We start from the raw sequence: 19,912 nt of genomic DNA, 5'->3' as shown, positions 1-19,912 counted from the left end.
AATGTCTGTGAAGCATAGTGTCACATATCTAATATTACTACCAAAATGAGTTCAATGTAAATGATAACGTTAGTGAAAAGAAGAGCTCAGGACTGCCAACAGATTGGAAGGGGCGGAAAGGGAGCAGTTGCCATGGGGTCTGGCATTTTTAAAGGGCCCAGTGCTCACTGCTGCTATGCAGAAGCAGTGTTGTCTGGAGCCCTGAGTGGCACAGTCTGTGTGGTGCTGAGGGCTGCCTGCCATAGTCCCACTCCTTACACCCAAGCCCCCCTCCACTGCCCAGGGCATGGCAAAATCTGTCACAAGCAGCGGTACTTGGCTTGTGGGAAGTGGCCAGACCATTGACCTTATAAACCCAGGGTTGTGATCTCAATCCTTGAGTGTGTTCTTTCAAAGTTCTGGGGCAGGTTAGCTTAAACAAAGATTCGTCAGGGATGGTGATAGGTTCTGCTGTAAGTGCAGAGGACTAGACTCAGTGAACTCTCAAGGTCCCTTCCAGTTCTGTGATAAGATGATGACCTATATAGGAGATACCCAGCAATAGTCCTATACATCTTGCCACATGAGAGAACACCAAGGCAACAAATGAGTGAGTAAAAGATGGAACTTCTGTCTTTGCAATCAGTGTCCTTACTGCTCAACAGTTATGACAAGATCTCTTATGAGGTCTGAATGCAGTTTTTGTGGTCATTTCCAGCAATGACAATAAATTTAACAATATTAGCAAAATAAGCCAGCCAGCATCACAGATAGCTGAACTCATTAAGTTCAGAAGTCTGCTTATAAGAACTTCTAGGGAATGTGCATCTCTATTACTAAGAGCAATATTATTGCATTATTCCAAAAGATGTCACACCAGTGATTTGATTTCAAGAAATCAAACACTTGTGAACAGAAAAGCTTGAACCATTACTGATGAGGACTTTTGTTTCAAAAGAGCCAATGAACCAGAAAGCCAGTGCTATTTTTGTGGCAGTACGTGCTGATGCTGAGTACTGACACCTTTATCAAAATAAATCAATGCTCCCACTTGCCCAGGGATCCTGCAGCGGGAACTTCCGGTGTGGCTCTGCTCCCCAGCCTGCTCCCTGCTGTAGGACTGCAGGGGTTTTCCTACCCGCCTATCAGGCAGCCGTTCCAGAAGAGGAGGGTCTCCTCCTTGCCCCACAGATCCAACAGGGCCTGGACCTCGGGCCTGATCCAGGAGGGGGGCTGCTGCTTGATGCCCCAGGGTAGCTCCCGCGACCCCTCAGGCTGCTCCCTCAAGGACCCCGGGGGATCTCGGGGTGACTGGCTGTCTGCCGTCTGGAACAACTTCGTGTAATGGAGTGGCTGTGAGGGTGTGGGAGACCATGGATGGTGCCTCTGCTGCTGCCACACTCTTAGCTCCTTACCATGGGATTTCCCAGGCTCTCTGTGGCTTTAAGAAGTGCCTCAGGCAGGAACCATAAAGCACTGATGGTCATGTACAGGGCATCCCCTGGGGCACCTGTGCGGCACCCTGAGGGCTTTTCTATCAACAGAAGGCCCCCTGGAATGTCCAGGCCAGCTTTCTGTTGACAGGTCTCTACCAACAGAGGCATTCTTCCTCATGGGAAGTGGAATACGGCTCTTGACAAAAATGCTGCGTTCTATCAGTTTACTGTCAACAGAACACTTTGGGAATCTGGACACTCCCTGCATTTTGTCAACAAAACACCAGTTTTGTCGATAAAACTCTCCGGTGCAGACATAGCCACAGAGAGTAAACAGTAAAGAGACACAACTCCTCTGGTCTAAAATAGAACAGAAATTCTTAGCATGTCCATATTAATACTTCTGTTCACTTGATACTATTGTATCTAATCAACCCTTCATCCTTCCACCCACCCATAATAACAATAATAATAATAATAACAATAATAATAATACATGGCTGTCATATACTGCTTTTCATGTGTAGAACTTAACATGATGCTAAGTCAGTTATAGGGAAAATGTACAGTAAGACTTACTTGTTTCTTTTGGCTTTGGTTTATCTAAACAGAAAACAAATACAAAAACACTTTAGAATTACTATCGTTTCTTGTAGGAGTGAAAATTTAATGGTAACAAAAATGGTTTGCAATACAAAAAAAACATGCAAATGTCTTTGGGAACCAAAGAAGAGAAATTAAGCTTAATAGCTGAGGATTAGATGGAAAGTCATTACCATTTTATGGCTGCTTGACAGTTGATATGAAATGAGTTTATGGACGCAATTTAATGTTACTGGTTATGTAAACCCTACCCCCTGTCCTCTCCTGCCCTTCCCCCTAAAAAAAAAACAACAAGCTATACAGTTTGCTACTAATTAGATAGTTTTGTAGCAATTTGTGGTAACCCAGGGAGTATTGTGACTTGTGTACATCTACCTATACAGCTGCCGGGCAATGTTCAGCTTGGGTTCGAACACACTATCTAACATGTTAAAACTAGAAACCTCTTTGGCTGGCAGTGAGAGCAACCAAATAGGCTTGCTGCCCATGTACATGTTATAGGTTGCTTGCTACAGATCTATTTTTAGCATGCTAGCTCCATCAAAACTAGAATGCACTTATGTACTCAAGCTGTAAAGTCCCTCTCCAGCTGAAAGTGTGGACATAACAATAGCAAAAAAAGAAGTAATTTACTGGCAGCCTTTACTAATAACATAATATTCTACCCCTCACATTACTTTTACTGGTTTTAAGAAACTCTGGTTTCTTGTCTGGAAGATAACACAACAAGAAAGACTCCTTCTCTCAGATGGAATAAATAAACCAACCTACAACCGCCTGATACTTGACCAGTCTTAATTAAATGCAGCTGATAACCTTCCCCACAAGCCAGGTTAGCTTTACTGACTCCAACAGTGAAGTTAAAGCTCTGCCTGTTCCCTGAATCTCTCCAACCACCCCTGCTCTTTGTGCTTTCCCTGAAATATTTTGCAAAGGTTGTACCAATGTCTATAGTTCTCTGCATTTTCTTTAACTCAAAAACAGGTAAATATTACCAGTAATTTCCCTACCATGATTTTTCCCAGTTTTATACAATAGTAATTTAGCTCCAAGGCAAAACAGTTTTAATACCTGAACATTTTATTTTGAAAGACTAAAATTGTTGCTAAGATTCCTAAATTAGCAAAGCTGTAAATTTGTGGTTTTTTATGACTCACAGTATTTTGTGTTGCTCTTAAATCCCTAGTTTGTAAAGTTGGATGAGTAGGTGAGAATTTTAGCTTTCATTTAAAATTAAAATTGTACATTTAGCCCTCATATTTGTGGAGAAAAGCTTGAGTCTAACCCCCTCAGGCTCAAACCTCAGAGGCAAGCAAATAACTAGATGCCCAAATGATGATTTTAAAAAAGAAATCTTAGTTCTAACCTCTCTCATGATTTTGGGGCCCCAATTCCTGAACGTTTGGAGTTGACAGTACTGAACTTGCATTACAGGAGGATGGATGTTTTTCCTTTCCTTTCCTTACTAAGCACTGGAGTCTGAAAAATAATATCACAAGCAGGCCCACCAATGAGGTGTTCAAAGGGGAGCGGGGCGGGGGATTGGGGTATGCACAGGGGCCTTGCTTTTTAAAGGGGCGAGGAGCTCCCAGGCTCCACAATGGCTACTGCAGCAGTAGCGGAGGATAGAGTCCTGGGCCCCTTTGAATTGCTGCCGGAGCTCTGCTCCATACAGTTCGGAGGGCTGGGGAAATCCTGGTACCACAGTCCGAGTGGCATGGAGGACTGACTGCCTGAGGCCAGGCCCCTTCTGGGGATCACAAAGCTGGGCCCTCCCCCACCTTGCCCCAGGGCCTGCAGTGGCTGTTGACCATGCCAATCATAAGTAATGTTTGTACTCATTTTTATAGGCAGGTGTATGTGCAGGATGGTGCAGCAAGTGAACTGCTAGAGCTACTACCCGCCAGTGCAGTACATTGTGCCTGCCTCAGACCATGGTCATACAGCTCCTGTGGTCCTTGGCCCACCTCTAGGTTGAGAGGGAAAAAAAATATCACCCTGCACCTCATGCAAAGACCTTTCGCTGAAGTTTATCAAAGAAAGATTAAATTTTTACTCTGTGAGTGTTTACACAGCTCGCAAGCTACATCTACAGCTGGAGTGTAGGGTGATTCCCAGCTTGCAAAGATGAACTCATACTAACTCTCATCCAGCAAACACACCAAAATAGTTGCGTGGGCAGAGGCTAATGGCAACACAGGTGAGCCCGAGTACAAACCGCCTGGAACTCGTGGATACATACTCAGGGCAGCTAGGCTGTGCCACCCCTTGCCTCTGCCCATGTTACCCTGGCTACCCTACTAATTTCAGCTTCCTAGCACAGTGAGAGCTAGTGTGAGTATGTCCATGTGAGTTGGGAGTCATACTCCTGGCTCCACCCACAGACATATCCTAAGACAGACCTCTTCTCTTCATTACCCTTCCAGTTTTGTGTAAGATGAAATGCAATCTCCAGATCTTTGTGGAGACAGAGCTAGATCCTCAGTGGTATAAGCTGGCACAGCTCTCTGATTTCAATGGAGCTACGATCATTTCTTGCAACTGAGAATCTGATCCACAGATGCTTGAAGCTCTACTTGCCCTATCAGATCATTATCTCTCTTTCATTCCTTTTTCTTTTAATGGAGAATCCGTGTTGCTGAATGAAAATCACCCTGCAGTCAGGAAATTCCCTATGGGACAGGTGAAATGTTAAATTCCAGAATGGTTTGTTCATTTGAAGTGCCTGTGTGTGTTTTGTATTACATAAGTGAGAGACCAAGCGAAAATCCTGTCTGAAATTCTCTCTTAGGCAAACTGAGCAGATTAATGGCAGAGACTTATATAGCAATGAATTTAAAAGTTATTGCCATGGAGCTGTCTGTTGTCCCCCACCCTCACCATTGTCTTTCTAGAGGAGATCATATCAAATATTTCAAGTTTCCTTTTACCTTGCTCCACTGCCTTCACCGACTTTTCTTCTTTCTTTTCAAGTACAGCTGCAAAACAAAGATAAGGATTAAGTTAGACTTCTAGTCCGAAGCGCTGCCCCAAAGAGAAAGCCTTTCTCAAATTACCAAATGTCTACAGATTTCTTTGAAGGAAATGATTTGAAAGTCTTGTGACCACAAGATAACCTCTTATCCTCACAGTAAATGGGTAACACATTTTGAACCATCTTGTAAAGAAAACAAATAACAGAACACATCTTTCTTTGTCTGGAAAGAAACCTAAAGCCAGGTTGTGATGAGCCTGGCATGGCTGCACAGACAGAACCACAGGAGAGGCTCTCTGCTTTGCACAGAGATGTAAGGGCCTCCCGCACTCGCAGTCCTTGCATCTCATACAAATGATGAGGGCCAGTAAAAAAAAAAAAATGGGAAGTGGCCTGTTGAATCAGGGCCTAAGCACATGCTTCCTTTTAAGCAGGTGAATAGTCCTGCTGCCATCAATGAGACTATATCACTGAAATACTTATTAAAGTCCTTTGCAGGAATGGGATGACAGAGAATATTTGCTCCCTGCTCTATTTCAGGGAGCATATCAGCTAAAAGGTGGATGGCCAGGAAATGGGGCCATGCCCACGAGAAGGCTACAATCCCTCCTGGAATATGTCTAAATAGACGCTTTCATATTTTCTGTCATTTAACATGACACGTGATGCAAGAGCTTCAGGAGATCAGTAAGTACATTTAATAGAATATAAAAGATTTTTGTTATTCAGGGACAAAAAATTTGCAAACATCTGCTTTTAGTGATAAAGTCTAATGCCAGCTTCAATCTGGTCCAACATTTAACACCTGTAAAATGAAGCTCTCATAAATCCTTAGGCCAAATGAAATTCCCTGCAGTGTCTGAAACAAAAATCTGTGGCACTAAGAAATTGAAAGGGAAAATGTCATAACTGAATTTAATTGAACAAGTGGAGAGAAATGCAAAAAGTAATCAAAGTATACACTGCAAGAAGTAAATTGTTTTCAGAAAATTATTTTACTTTCAGCAACGTAAGGCATTTTTGGTAACAGTGGGAAGTAAATTCTTTCTTTCTGTTGCTAGAGTTTTCAGTTAGCGCCTTCTTTTAATTTTTTTAATATGGCACAAGAAAACATTCAATATAAAGCTTTATGCTACAGTTCATTGCAAAAAAAAACTTATTCTTTTGCTTTTAAAACTAAGGTAAATGCTAATGGCTACAGTCTACTACATTTATTTAAATTGACTTGTCCCTGTTCAAATCAACAGGCCTAAGTCGCAAGGGTCTTGGGCCAGCAACATGCTGAGGACTTTGATTCAGCTTCACCAAAACATACCAGCAAATGCTCAGCTTCAAGGGCTTGTCTACGCTACACATCATAACTATGTCACTGTACCTATGCTGGCACAGGTGTAGCATAGATTCATCCTGCAGTGTTGGAAAGAGGTTTTGTTTTCCTTTTAGTGTAGGAATACAGTAATGGTAGCTGGGGAAACAGAAGTAATGGTACAAGTATCAGAGAGGTAGCCAACTTAATCTGTATCTTCAAAAACAACAAGAAGTCCTGTGTCACCTTATAGACTAACAGACATTTTGGAGCATAAGCTTTCATGGGCAAAGACCTGCTTCATCAGATGCATGAAGTAACGGTAGTTAGGGCAACAGAAGCATTCTTCCAGCGATCTAGTTGCATCTACGCTGGAGGTTACCTCAGCAAAGCTACCCTGGAGTATGAAGATTTTTCACACCTATTAGCATGATAGCTATATCGATTTAAATTGTAAGTGTAAGCCAGACCTCAGAATGTGAATAGCCTCATTGATCTCTAGGGGACATAAGTAAGACACCACTCTCTAACTGTGTCTACACTAGCCGGCATTTTGAAGTAGCCGGGCCAACTTCGAAATAGCGCCTGCCGCGTCTATACGTGCCGAGCGCCATTTCGAAGTTGAAATCAATGTAAGGTGGCGAGACATCGAAGTTGCTGTCCTCATCAGAAGATGGGAATAGCACCCTACTTCGATGCTGAACGTCGAAGTAGGGCACGTGTAGACGATCCGCATCCCGCAACATCGAAATAGTGGGGTCCTCCATGGCGGCCATCAGCTGAGGGGTTGAGAGACATTGGCTGCGTCTACACATGCACGCTACTTCGAAGTAGCGGCACCAACTTCGAAATAGCGCCCGTCACGTCTACACGCGTCGGGCGCTATTTCGAAGTTAACTTCGACGTTAGGCGGCGAGACGTCGAAGTCGCTAACCTCATGAGGAGATAGGAATAGCGCCCTACTTCGACGTTCAACGTCGAAGTAGGGACCGTGTAGACGATCCGCGTCCCGCAACGTCGAAATTGCTGGGTCCTCCATGGCGGCCATCAGCTGGGGAGTTGAGAGATGCTCTCTCTCCAGCCCCTGCGGGGCTCTATGGTCACCGTGGGCAGCAGCCCTTAGCCCAGGGCTTCTGGCTGCTTCTGCAGCAGCTGGGGATATATGCTGCAGGCACAGGGTCTGCAACCAGTTGTCAGCTCTGTGGATCTTGTGTTGTTTAGTGCAACTGTGTCTGGGAGGGGCCCTTTAAGGGAGCGGCTTGCTGTTGAGTCCGCCCTGTGACCCTGTCTGCAGCTGTGCCTGGCATCCCTATTTCGATGTGTGCTACTTTGACGTGTAGACGTTCCCTCGCTGCGCCTATTTCGATGTTGGGCTGAGCAACGTCGAAGTTGAACATCGACGTTGCCGGCCCTGGAGGACGTGTAGACGTTATTCATCGAAATAGACTATTTCGATGTCGCAACATCGAAATAAGCTATTTCAATGTTGGCTGCACGTGTAGACGTAGCCATTCTCTCCAGCCCCTGAGCTCTATGGTCGCCGTGTGCAGCAGCTCCTTAAAGCTCCCCACCCCCTTATTTCCTGTGCAGGAAGCTGGGAGCGTGTGCAGGCAGCAGCACACACACGTGCCCAGCCTGCATGTTCTCACAAGCCCCAGCCCACCACCCAGCACCCATGGCAGTCAGCCAGCCCACCAAGCGCCCACAGGGCAACCCCCCAAGGGGAGCCAGGGCTCCCAGGCTGGCAGCCAGCTGGGGAAGAGGCAGCGGGGCCCCTCCTGGACAGAGGTAGAGATCTGGGACCTGCTGGGGCTCTGGGGCGAGGAGGAGGTGCTTTAGGTAATGGGGAGCAAGCGGCGGAACGCAGATGTGTTTGCTCAGCTGGCCGAGGGCCTGGCTGCCCGGGGTCACCCTGTCCGCACTCCTGACCACATCAGGAGTAAGGTGAAGGAGCTGCGGCAGGGTTACGCCCGGGCCCGGGACATGGCCAGTCGATCTGGGGCCGCCCCCACCTCTTGCCCCTTTTACAGGGAGCTCAGGGAAATCCTGGGCCCCCAGTACACCTCCTCCCCCCGGCCACCCTTGACACCTTGGCTGACAAGCCCCAGAAGGCCCCAGAGATGGAGTCTGGCCAGGAGGCCAGCCCTGCACCCCAGGGGCCCCCACAGGAGCCCACCCCTGGGACAGCACAGCAGGAGGAGGAGGAGGAGGCCTCCAGCGATGGGGGGCTGCTAATAGACCTCCCCTCCCGCAGCTCCAGCAGGGTGTCCGCCTGATGGCTGTCCCCCGACCGTGGGAGCGGACCATCAGGTATGTAACCCAGTGCACACACCTGGGGTTAAGGGGCGGGGACAAGGGACATGACCAGGGCCCTCCACCCACTCAGATGACCATGGCCTTGAGGACAGCAGTGGCATGTCCCTCAAAAGAGACCATCAGCCCCTGCCCCCCAGCAGGACAGCGCCATGCCCCATCCCTGGGAATGGGGGGAGTGGAACCTAGAGGTCCCCCCGGGGAGGGGGATAGCACACCCATCAACAGCAGCAGCATCTCTGGGGGACGTGGATGGGGAACCAGCAGCAGAGGGGTGGGGGGACATGGGCCACGGGTCAGGTCCCAGACTAACGGCTGTCTCCTCTCTTCCCCCCTCTGTTCCGCAGCTGCAACATCTGAGGGCCCTGAGAGCACAGGCGCTGTGTCCATTGTGCTGGACAGCCCACCAGGGCCATCACAGCAGGCCAGTCCAGCAGTGGAGCACGGACCGGCCCAAGGATGAGCCCAACAGCGCTGGAGCCATCCCCGGGCGTCCGCTGACGCCCAGCTCCTCGCCACCCTCTGGCGTCAGCTGGAGGTCTCTGAGCGCCGCCTGCATGTGGAGGAGCGGCGGCTCCACCTGCAGGAGCGAGTGCTGGCCTGGCGCCAGGAGGCTTGGGGGGCTTTCATGCGGACCTTTGAGCGGATTGCGGAGCAGTTGCCCCCCCCGCCACTCCGCCCGCTGTCCCTCCAAGCCGCCCTCCACCAGCCGCTGTCCTGGAGCCTACCACCGAGGGGGATCGCGGGCCTCAGGACCCAGCCCAGCCGTATCTGCTGGTTCTCCTGGCCCCCACCCAGCCTCGATGGGGCCTCCGGCCCAGACATGGGTCGCACCCCCTCATGCCAGGCGCTGGACAATAGGGGTGAAGGGCCAAGGACGTTGGCCCCCCAAGTCCCCGCTCCTTTGTACATATTCCTCCCATATTTGTAAATAATTTATTTGTTCCACTCCCCCTTTAGTAGCTGCCCCCCCATGTACATAGTTCCCCCTACTTAATGTTGAGTTCATTGTTTTGTTTAAAAAAAAAAGGTTTTGGTTTATTTACGAAAGAAGTGTGTGGGTGGTGTGTGCTCTCTGGTGCTCAGTGGTGTGGGTGTGGGGGCAGGTAGTGTTGTGGGGGATGTAGGGGGACGGTGGGTGGCTCACCAGCAGCTGGCCCTGCCACCGTTCACCCCGCAGCCTGCTCAAAATGGGCCTCCCAGACCCGGATCCCGTCAGGGTCGACCTGGCGACTGGGGGCAGCAGGTGGCTGGGCTTCGGCCCTGCCAGCCTCCACAGCCCAGCCCTGGAAGAATGCCTCTCCCTTGCTCTCCACCAGGGTGTGGAGTGCGCTGCACGCGTCCACAACCTGGGGGATGTTGGCGAGCCCTGCATCCAGGTGGGTGAGGAGACACCTCCTGCGGCCTTTGAGGCGGCCGAAAGTCCTTTTGACCACCTGGTGCACATGGTTCAAGTGGGTGTTGAACTGCTTCTGGGTGGCACTGATATGGGCCGTGTAGGGGCGCATGAGCCAGGGCTGGAGGGGGTATGCCGCGTCTGCGATGAGGCAGAGGGGCATGGTGCTGTCCCCCACCGGGATCTCCTGCTGGGGGATGTAGGTCCCCGCCTCCAGCCAGCGGCACAGGCCCAAATTTCTGAACACCCGGGCATCGTGGGTGCTGCGAGGCCAGCCAACATAAATGTCCAAGAAGTGGCCCTGGCTGTCCACCAAGGCCTGGAGGATCACGGAATGGTATCCCTTTCTATTCAGGAAGCGTCGTCCGCTGTGCTCCAGGGCACGGATGGGGATATGGGTCCCACCTAGAGCCCCAAAGCAATTAGGAAAGCCCAGGTTGGCAAACCCCGCGATGGCAGCATCCAGGTCCCCAAGCCGCATGAGCCTTGGAGGAGAAAGGCATTGATTGCGCGGACCACCTGCAGGGGAAGGACATGAGAGAGCACCCGTGAGGGGTGTGCAGGGTGTGTCTGGCCCTCTCCCCAGGCTACACCTCCCCCCAGGGCTCCCCCCCGGGTTTCCCCTACCCCCAGGGCTCCCCCTTGGGCTCCCCCGCATTCCCCGAGCTCCCTCTCCTCCCTGGGCACCCACTCCCACCCCGCGCTCCCCCCTTCCCCGGGTCCTCTTACCTCCATGACGACAGCCCCGACGGTGGCCTTGCCCATGCCGAACTGCTGCCCTATGGATCAGCAGCTGTCTGGAGTGGCCAGCTTCCAGACAGCGATGCCGACCCATTTCTCAACGGTGAGGGCACGTTGCATGGGGGTGTGTGGTGCCGTAAGGCAGGGGTGAGCCACTGGCAGAGCTCGAGGAACATCTGCCGGCTCATCCAGAAATTCTGGAGCCAGTGGTCATTGTCCCACTTGCCAACCACCAGCCGCTCCCACCAGTCTGTGCTAGTGGGGTACCTCCATAGCTGGCGGAGTGTCCGGCGGGGGGAGGCTGGGAGGGCAGCAAGGTCTGGGGCTGCTTCTTCATCCCCTGAGGACAGCTCCTCTTCCTCAAATAAAAGACGCTGAGCTGCCTCCATGGCACTAAGCAGGGTGGCCACTGCTCCAGGGGTGGGTGTGTGGGCCTCTGGCTGCTGCTGCTGGGGGTCCATGCTGCTTCCACGGGGTGTGTGTGCTTGTGGCTCTGCAGACTGTGTGCTGTGCAGGCTGAGTGTGTATGGGAGGGGCCCTTTAAGGGAGTGGCTAGCTGTTGCCCCGGAAGCGCTAGTCCACCCTGTGACCCTGTCCGCAGCTTTACCTGGCACCCTTATTTCGATTTGGGCCGCTTTTGTGTGTAGACACTCCCCTGCAGCGCCTATTTCAATGTACTGCTCTCCTACGTCAACGTTGAACATTGACGGCACCAGCCCTGGAGCATGTGTATACGCTACTCATCGAAATAGCTTATTTCGATAGAAATAAGCTATTTTGATGTACCATCCCAGTGTAGATGTAGCTTCTGTGAACAAGAGTAGTATAATCTGTACTAAACGCATTTTAAAATGTACATATAACTACAAATTGCTGTGATAATGACTAAAATAATTTTAAAGCATGCTTGTTTTCTTTGAACAACACTTACCTTTTCTAGTGGAAACCACAACAACTTCCTCTTTGGCTCGTTGAGTTTCTGAAAATTCAGGACATTGATGGAATGAAAAACTACTCCAGAAACACCTCAAAGACACCAGCTAGCAACTCAAAATAGCATTTGCTACGAGCAAGACTAAAATAGTGAAGGACAGCAAAAAGAACTGTAGAACATACTGCAATGTTAATTGCTTGTCTGTTACTGAAAACAATCTTTCTGATGTTTTTGCATTAATTGAATCAGGAGAAACACATGGCAAAGACAAAAATAATGAGAAAGCATAAAAAATGAAAAATATAGGTTAGGTTATTCTAATCTATATAATCTTTACATGAAGGCCTGAGAACCCTGAAGTTGATAGTAAAATAAATCTACAGAAAATAAATGGACTTCACTAACTCAGTTGCTCAGCAAGCATATGACAGGCTAGACATAGGATTAATTTTCCTCAAAAACATTATAAATCTATGAAGAAAAAACTTTTCACCTTTTGACATATTGTTAGATAACAGCTAAAGGAGCTGGATATCAACTGCCAGAACTCTTCAAGTGTTAAGAAAAAACAAAGCCTGTCCACAAAACTCAAATCCAGAGTTCCAAGCTCTCAACATATGAGGGCATTTAGATGCAAGGTTTTGGCGAAGCCTATTGAAACAATATAAGCCAACACTGAAATTCGATCTAGATGCCAAACCTTACTTCCCAACATTAAGCCCCCACCAGGCAGAAAAGATTTGGTGTCTTCTAGATTGGAGTGAGGTTGGTTTGGACCTTCCTTGGGTAAGGAGACTAAATTTTCTCCATCACCAAACAACAAAGCTTAGCAGCAAAAACAGCAATAAACTCTCCTATCCATTCGTAATTGCCACTGTAAGACCCTTTGCCCAAAGGGAAATCTCTAGTGATTATCAAGTGTCACTCAGAATTAATGAATTTTCAAAATTGCGGCACTGTCATTTCTATACTGTGTATAAAGCATAGACAAAGTTCGTGCTGAAATTAAAAATGTTCCACTGAATGTAGAGCAAAATAATAATTCCACATAAACATTCCAATAGAGGTCTGAAACTATTTTGCTCTTAGAAACATGAAACTGGCTGCACTCCTCTGGGACAGTGCAGATCACAAAGACCAAGTCAAAGCATGTGACACCTGGGAACAAAATATTTTCACTCACTTCCTGCCACCTAACCCCCCTTTCACATCTCACCCCAAATAAAAATCAAACCTGATCAATTTTTTTAAAAAATAAACTAAAAAGATAAAAATTCAAAATAGTCCTCTACCCCAAGCAGAAAATTGACCACAAAGGGAAGGTGATGAAGACTTCCTAGGCCTTCGTCCTTTTGGTGGGGGCATGCTAATGAGACGCTTTGGCAGATGCTAATGAGGTGCTGCCATGAATATGCAGCACCTCATTAGCATAATGGAGGCCATGTGCGCTTCGAAAGTGCCAGTTTCGAAATTCACGCTGCCTGTATAGCAAGGGGCCTTTCGAAAGGATCCCTTGATTTCAAAAGCCCCTTCTTCCCAAACCAAATATCTATGAATGATAGTGATGCTGTACTTTTGTATTTATAATAGCAATATACATACACATTCATCCACTTTTGTTTTTAAAACACATGCAGTTACTTACCTTTTACCTTACGACTTTCCACAGATACTGTAAAATAAATGAATATATTTTAAGAAATAAACTTTCTAATGCAATACATATAAACAACCTTTGTCCCTTGCTAAGATATTTTCAGTGCACCTGGTTAAAAGCAACAGAAAGCAAGACCTAGCCAGTAAGTTATACATGGAGCTTGCAAAGTTCCACTTTTTCAGCAAGCAGGTGCCGTACACATGGAAAACTGGCTTCAGAGTATGCATATAGCATACACACAGGAGAAAAAGGAACAATCCCAGACACTCCACAAACATCTCAATAAGTCTCAAGAGTTGGTAGCATTTGTCTCAATTCAGCTGAAATGTTTATGTGTAGCAGATGAAAAATGGCATTCTAACATTCACGCACACAGTAAGGTGTAGATGAAAAAGAACATATCACATATTTCAATCTAATTTACCTACCAGGGTCCAATATTTAATTATTGGATGATTTTTCTTTCTAAAGCAAAATTGATCAAAATATCATACCCTTCATAATTAGAGTCTTCATATTTATTGATTCCTGGGATGGGTTTACATTCATTACCCTATAGTTCCAAGAAGGTAATATTTCCCTAAATGTTTGTAATAATTGGAAAGATTTCCAGGAAGCCCATCAGGAACACTGTATTCATCTAGAAAATGGCCCATCAAGGAAGCTTATATGAAGAATCAGGACTGTTTGGAGGGATCTGAGAAACAGATGCAGCCTGAAATCAAAGGCAAGTCTGGCCAAGGGAACATAAGAACATAAAAATGGCCCTACTGGATCTGATCAAAGGCCCATCTAGCCTAGTCTCCTATCTTACAATTGTGGCCAATGGCAGGTGCCCCAGAGGGAATGGAGAGAGAACAAGTAATCATCAAGTTATCCCTCCCCTGTCACCCATTTCCAGATTCTGACAAACAGAGGCTAGAGACACCATTCCTAACTTTCCTGGCTAACAGCCGTTAATAGACCCATCCTCCATGAATTTATCTAATTCTGTTTTGAACCCAGTTCAAACAGTATTCACAACATCCACTGGCAAGAAGTTCCATAGGCTGACGGTGCATTGCCTGAAGAAATACTACCTTTGGTTTGTTTTTTACCTGCTGCCTATTAATTTTATTTGATGACCCCTAGTTCTTGTGTTATGGGAACAAGTAAATAACTTTTCCTTATTAACTTTCTCCACACTAGTCATGCTTGTATAGACCTCTTTCATATCTCCACTTTTCGTCTTCTCTATTTAAAGGAAATATGGCTTAGGACTTGGAAGAAATAATATGGTTTGGTTGTTTAAAAGCAGAGGATTGGAAAAAACCCGGTTTCTTTCTCATCCAGACTCGATTTAGAGACAGACTTCCTTCTTCCCTTGCAGGAAAAAAAAGTGAGGAAGCTTAAATAAAAATCTAATTTTCCAAGGAATAATGGTATCTTTCTTAGATGCATGTAATTGTCTCTCAGCTACAACAGAATGGTTAAGGTTATCATGCTTCATTGGCATTCTAATGAATTTGTGTAAATTGTCTGATCAGTGTCTTCTAGCACAGAACAGTTCCCTTACTTTCTCCTAACGATGACTTGGGTTAATTTAGGTTTAAGGTTAAATTAAGGAAATTAGACTCAAGTAGACTTGCACAGGTTTTACCAGGTACTTTTAGAGCTGCCACAGGTATTTCTTTCTTCAGTGGTTTGCCTGGAAGAAATAAGAAAAGGTTGGTGATTACAATGTGGGAATTGCCACTAAAAGAATCAGTAGCATAGATGAAAAATAAGACTCAAAATGAGCTATTTACCAGTTTCCACCAGCTTTTCCTTCTTGGGTGATTCTGAAAATTAAAAAAAAATATATGTTTTGGGAGCTACTTTTAGTAATGCTGTCATGTTTATGCCTCCTAAAAAGTATTTTTGTGCAGTGACCAGAAACTACTGATCTAACAGAGTCAGATGAAATGCCAATACCAAATTGCTAAATGCTAATTCCACAGTTATATTATTTAGTGATGAAAGGACACTTTAATGGCGATTAGAAAATATGTTCAGACTTTAAATCACTTGATAATCTAAGACCATGGTTCCCACTCTCTTAGGCTAGGGCTTCACTGAGCTGTAGTGCCCGCTGCTTGATGCAAATAAGTGATCTCAAAAATGGAAATGGATGCTCATTTGCATATGCAGGTGGCTAATTTTTTTGCTGGCAGAAAACAAGCAGTGTAGGCATGGTTCTGCGGGCAAAAACCTTCTTTGTCAGAAGTCTCTTATGCCTGGAAAAATCAGGTATAAGGGCTGCCAACAAAGGGTTTTTTTCCTGGCAGAACCACATCTATGCTGCTTGTTTTCTGCCATCAGCAGCCTCTGCCAGCAGGCTGATATTGCATGAATATGCCAATTAGATATTCAAATATGCAAATTAACATCTATTTGTATATTCGAGACCACTCACTTGCATCAAGCTACTGATCAGTGTAGAACTACCTTTATATGCTAAGATATCCCCAGAATACCAGTCCCTCCACATCCTCTACCAGTCCCACTACTCTACAGAGATTCAAGGCAGTGAGTAATAGACAACTAGGGAGAGAAGAGATGGAAATGTCTGTTTGACTTAGTAAATTCCTATTATGATGGACTAAAATTCATAATAAAAAAGAAAAGGGATGAGTTAATGCTTCTTGAAAAGTAAATTAATATTTTATAAGACATAAACTATTTTTTTCCAGTGGGGGGATGGAAGGGAAGAAGAAAAAAAACAAGAAGGGAGGCTTGGAAGATAGCTACTTTGGCTGATTTTATCAGTCACCTCAGTTGTGTCTGCAACATTGCCACACACTCATGTTTTATATAAAATAAGCACTTCACCAGAGTTCTTTTATATGTATTATATAGAAACACATTTTATGGACTTTCTTCCACACTTATGCTTGCTTCTCTGAAACTGAAGCATATGTAATGATTTGTTTGACTTCAGGGGCACTGACTTCTCTTTATTTTCCCTTAGTTTCCCTATATTCTGATCAGAGAAACAGGGACAGAATTGGTATGACACTCCCATCTTTCATTTTACGCATTTTTGTGCAACCTAAAATGTCTTTTTTATTTAGCAAATTCAGCAGGGTTTTCCCAGAAACATACGAAATCCCAATTTACAAATATCTGCAAGATTCCACAGGGAATAACTAACAGAATAACTAACAGAATTAGTTAGGAAGCTTGGATCAGAATCTGAATTTATGGCTGACTTACTTCTACTCTGCCACTGTAATGGACTACAACAAAACCTTAGATTTCAACAGCCACTAGCTTTGAGAAAATTCAGATCTGGATCTTGCCTTTATAGCTCAGGTGACTTTTACCAATTAAGACAAATGTTTTTCCGTTAATCAGTGGTCATTCTGACTAACAATAAGATTTTGCCCTATTGTGCAATATATATGTTAGACATTTGGTTTGGCATCTGTAAGACTTATAGTGGTAAGAATTCTGCATTAATCCATAAGAATTTATTAATTTATTAGACAATCCAAATTTATCTTTATCCAAATCACAGCCTGTGGCTGTGAAAAAATAAATATTCTATCATATGTGCAGCTGAGATGTTTTCAAGACTAGTAATGGAAATTTCACCATATTCTACAAACTTTGAAGTTTTTCTCAAACCACTTTTTGCCTCTGTGAAAGCCAATAAAATAGTTATTAGTTATTCATGAAACCACCTAAATGCAATTTTGTTTTGGTGCTAGTGATGAATCTTTTATACATCTTTGGAGAGGTGAGGGACAGAAAAGACTCTCTGAGGCTATTAGTTCTGCCACTCCATTCCTTAATCAGCAAGTGGTGCATTGAGCCTGGTGTATTCCTGCAACGTACTACCGATCTTCACCACCAGTGAGGTAATTCTCAAATCTCTCTCACCTGATGGCAAATCTTGTGCAGTATAGCAAACGCTACAAATCCCAAGATTGGAAAGTTAACAGTGTTGTATTTTTTGTTTGCCTGAAATTTTCCTATTGGCCCCTTGGGAAGAAAGGGCTTTTGAAACCAGGGGTTTGTTTCAAAAGGCCCCCAGCTAATGGGCAGCGTGCATTTCGAAAGCAGTATTTTTGAAGCGCACATGGCCTCCATTATGCTAATGAGGTGCAGATATTCATGGCAGCACCTTATTAGCATCTGCCAAAGTGCCTTGTTACCATTCCACCTCTGAAAGGAGGGGACTAGTGTGGCCACAGCCCAACTGTCACATGAAGCTATGATCTGCTGATTCAATATCAGTTCTACAGGAAAAAGCAATTAATCCTAAAAATAATCAAAGAAAGAAATATATTTGAAAATTCACAAATGTAACAACCCTTGGTAAAATTAAACTCTCATGGGGAGGACTTACCACTCAGGCCAAAAAATGAAAGTGGGTGAGGAACAATAATGGCTAGAGACTATTATTAGAGTTACATGGAAATTATTTTCTTGTCCCATGAGAATTTGAGATGTAATTGCTTTTTTCTGACCTGAATCAGGATCAAAAGTCAAAATCTCAAAAATTTAACAGCCAATCATCCTTGTTTGTTTTCATATTTTGATGCTATCAAAACATTGGCTTCAAACTTCAAGATTCAACTGAAAATAAAATACAGAATTGAGAGAGTTACTGAATCACAGGAAAGTTAGGTTAGAAGAGACTTCAAGAGGTCATATAGTACACCACTCTGCACCCATCCCCAGTAGATGCTTGTCTAATCTGTTCTTGAAAGCAATGGTGATGATTCCACAGCTCCCCTACTTGTTCTAGTGTTTAACTGTCATCAAAACTCATCCTCTATCACAGACAGGTTTGGTTTCAATGAATCTGCACTTTCTCATATAAAATATTTTGCTGAAAAATACCTGATCAGTTCTAATTGTATGATACTTTGGTTCTTTAGATCCAGAACACTAAATTCATATATATGATCACCTAAGAGTTATATACTCTGAAAAGGTTCTGAAGCTACATAGCAGGGCATACAGATCCCACAGAATTTCTCAGCAAAGGTAATGTCATGAAGGACACTATCAAACCAACAAAAAGCATCAGGAGAAGTGTGCAGCTCTGTCATTACAAAAAATGCTGGAAGCATTGTAGTATACTGAACAAAATGCAGCATGTCAGCAGCTGCTATATCTGAATAAAGCTTCATACTTGGGCATTGACAGATTATGCAGGAACTGTTAAGACCAAAATGCTATGCATTATTTTCAGGTCCTTTGAAAGTGAAAATGATAGATTTTGCACAGTACATTGCAAAGGATGTATTTGGTACATATGTTATTGTGCTCAACTTTAAAGCCAAAAGTTAAAGTCTTAAGGTATAAAAGTAAGAGATTCAAAATTAAAAGAGCACCAAAGTAAAGTTTAAAAAATGTCACAGAGCAAGCAAAACACACATGCTTGCCACAAACTGGCTCTAAAAATCGATCAGCTACTAGATAACATAATAAATTCACCATGCGCATTTTGTGATTTCTTATAGAAAACTCTACTGCATGTCTGCCACTTTTGACCCCAATTCTGCTGCAGTTCCAACTTAAGTGAAATGAAATTTTGCTAGTAATCTTAATGGGACAGGACTGGGCCCATTTATTTCCCTGCAAACTGCTTATTTAGTGTAATCCAACACCAGCTCAGGTAGCACTAATATCAAATGCAGTGACTGAGAAGTCAGTCACAGGGCAGATAGGGCTTATGACACTGATTCAGCAAAATACTTAACATATGGCAATGCTTTGAGGGATGCACTCAAAGAGGTGCCTAAGTGTTTTGCTGACCTGGCCCCAAACATCTTGCAAATCAAGGGTTAATTGTGAATATTTTGGTGCTTTATAGTTTATCAGCTAGTAAGCAAACCCCATAGAAGGCTGCTCACATGAACAGCAGTTATTTTTTTTAAAATCACTTAACTAAAACTCCCATTTAACTATCATTTAGCTTACATAGAAATCTTCTTTGATCAATGTAACAAAGATAAGAAGCCTGAATAGCAGCTTCTCTGTTTAACAGCTAGCTTGCTCCCCCTGCCTTGTTCTTGAAGGAATGTCATAATCCAGTGTAGTAACACAGCAATACTTCCAGGCTACATCTAGATGGCATGCTGCTGCTGGCAGGGTGATGCAATTGAGGGCACTCAACAATGCAAATTGCCACTCATTTGCATAGTTGCCCAAGATCACTGTCCTGGCAGAGGCTTCTGTCGTCACAAAACAAGCCATGTAGACGGGGTTCTGTTGGTGAAAGCCCCCCTTGTTAGCAGCCCATTATTCCTGAAAAAAATGAGGAATAAGGGGCTGCCAAAAAGTGGGGGGAGGGGTTTGCTTACAGAACCCCATCTACGCAGTTTGTTTTGTGAAAGCAGGTGCCTCTGCTGCAGCAGTAATCTCACGTGGCAATGCAAATGAGGCAGGTGACTATGCAAATAAGCATGATTTGCATTGTCAAGTGCCATATTTTGCATCACTCTGCCTGGCAGCAGCACACTGTTTAGACATAGCCCCAATGTACTGAATAGTTAGTTAACCACTACACCATGGCAGGCATGCAAGCATCAGATATAT

At 45.0% G+C, this 19,912-nt stretch overlaps 1 protein-coding gene across 15 annotated transcripts in view; it reads right to left on the bottom strand.

Annotated features, from left to right (window-relative positions):
- TRDN (triadin) overlaps positions 1-19,912 on the bottom strand; it is a 351,197-nt gene that overhangs the window by 106,476 nt on the left and 224,809 nt on the right. For all 15 annotated transcript variants that reach the window (XM_074990631.1, XM_074990634.1, XM_074990630.1 and 12 more), the window contains 6 exons: positions 15,127-15,159; positions 14,979-15,026; positions 13,328-13,354; positions 11,680-11,727; positions 4,949-4,996; positions 1,995-2,018 (listed from right to left, as the gene is read on the bottom strand). In XM_074990631.1, the coding sequence (XP_074846732.1) occupies positions 1,995-2,018; positions 4,949-4,996; positions 11,680-11,727; positions 13,328-13,354; positions 14,979-15,026; positions 15,127-15,159 (228 nt within the window). The remainder of the gene's footprint in view (positions 1-1,994; positions 2,019-4,948; positions 4,997-11,679; positions 11,728-13,327; positions 13,355-14,978; positions 15,027-15,126; positions 15,160-19,912) is intronic.

The sequence above is a fragment of the Carettochelys insculpta genome, chromosome 3, assembly GCF_033958435.1.
Source record: "Carettochelys insculpta isolate YL-2023 chromosome 3, ASM3395843v1, whole genome shotgun sequence".
NCBI lineage: Eukaryota > Metazoa > Chordata > Testudines > Carettochelyidae > Carettochelys > Carettochelys insculpta.
This window is presented reverse-complemented; position numbering and strand designations above follow the sequence as displayed.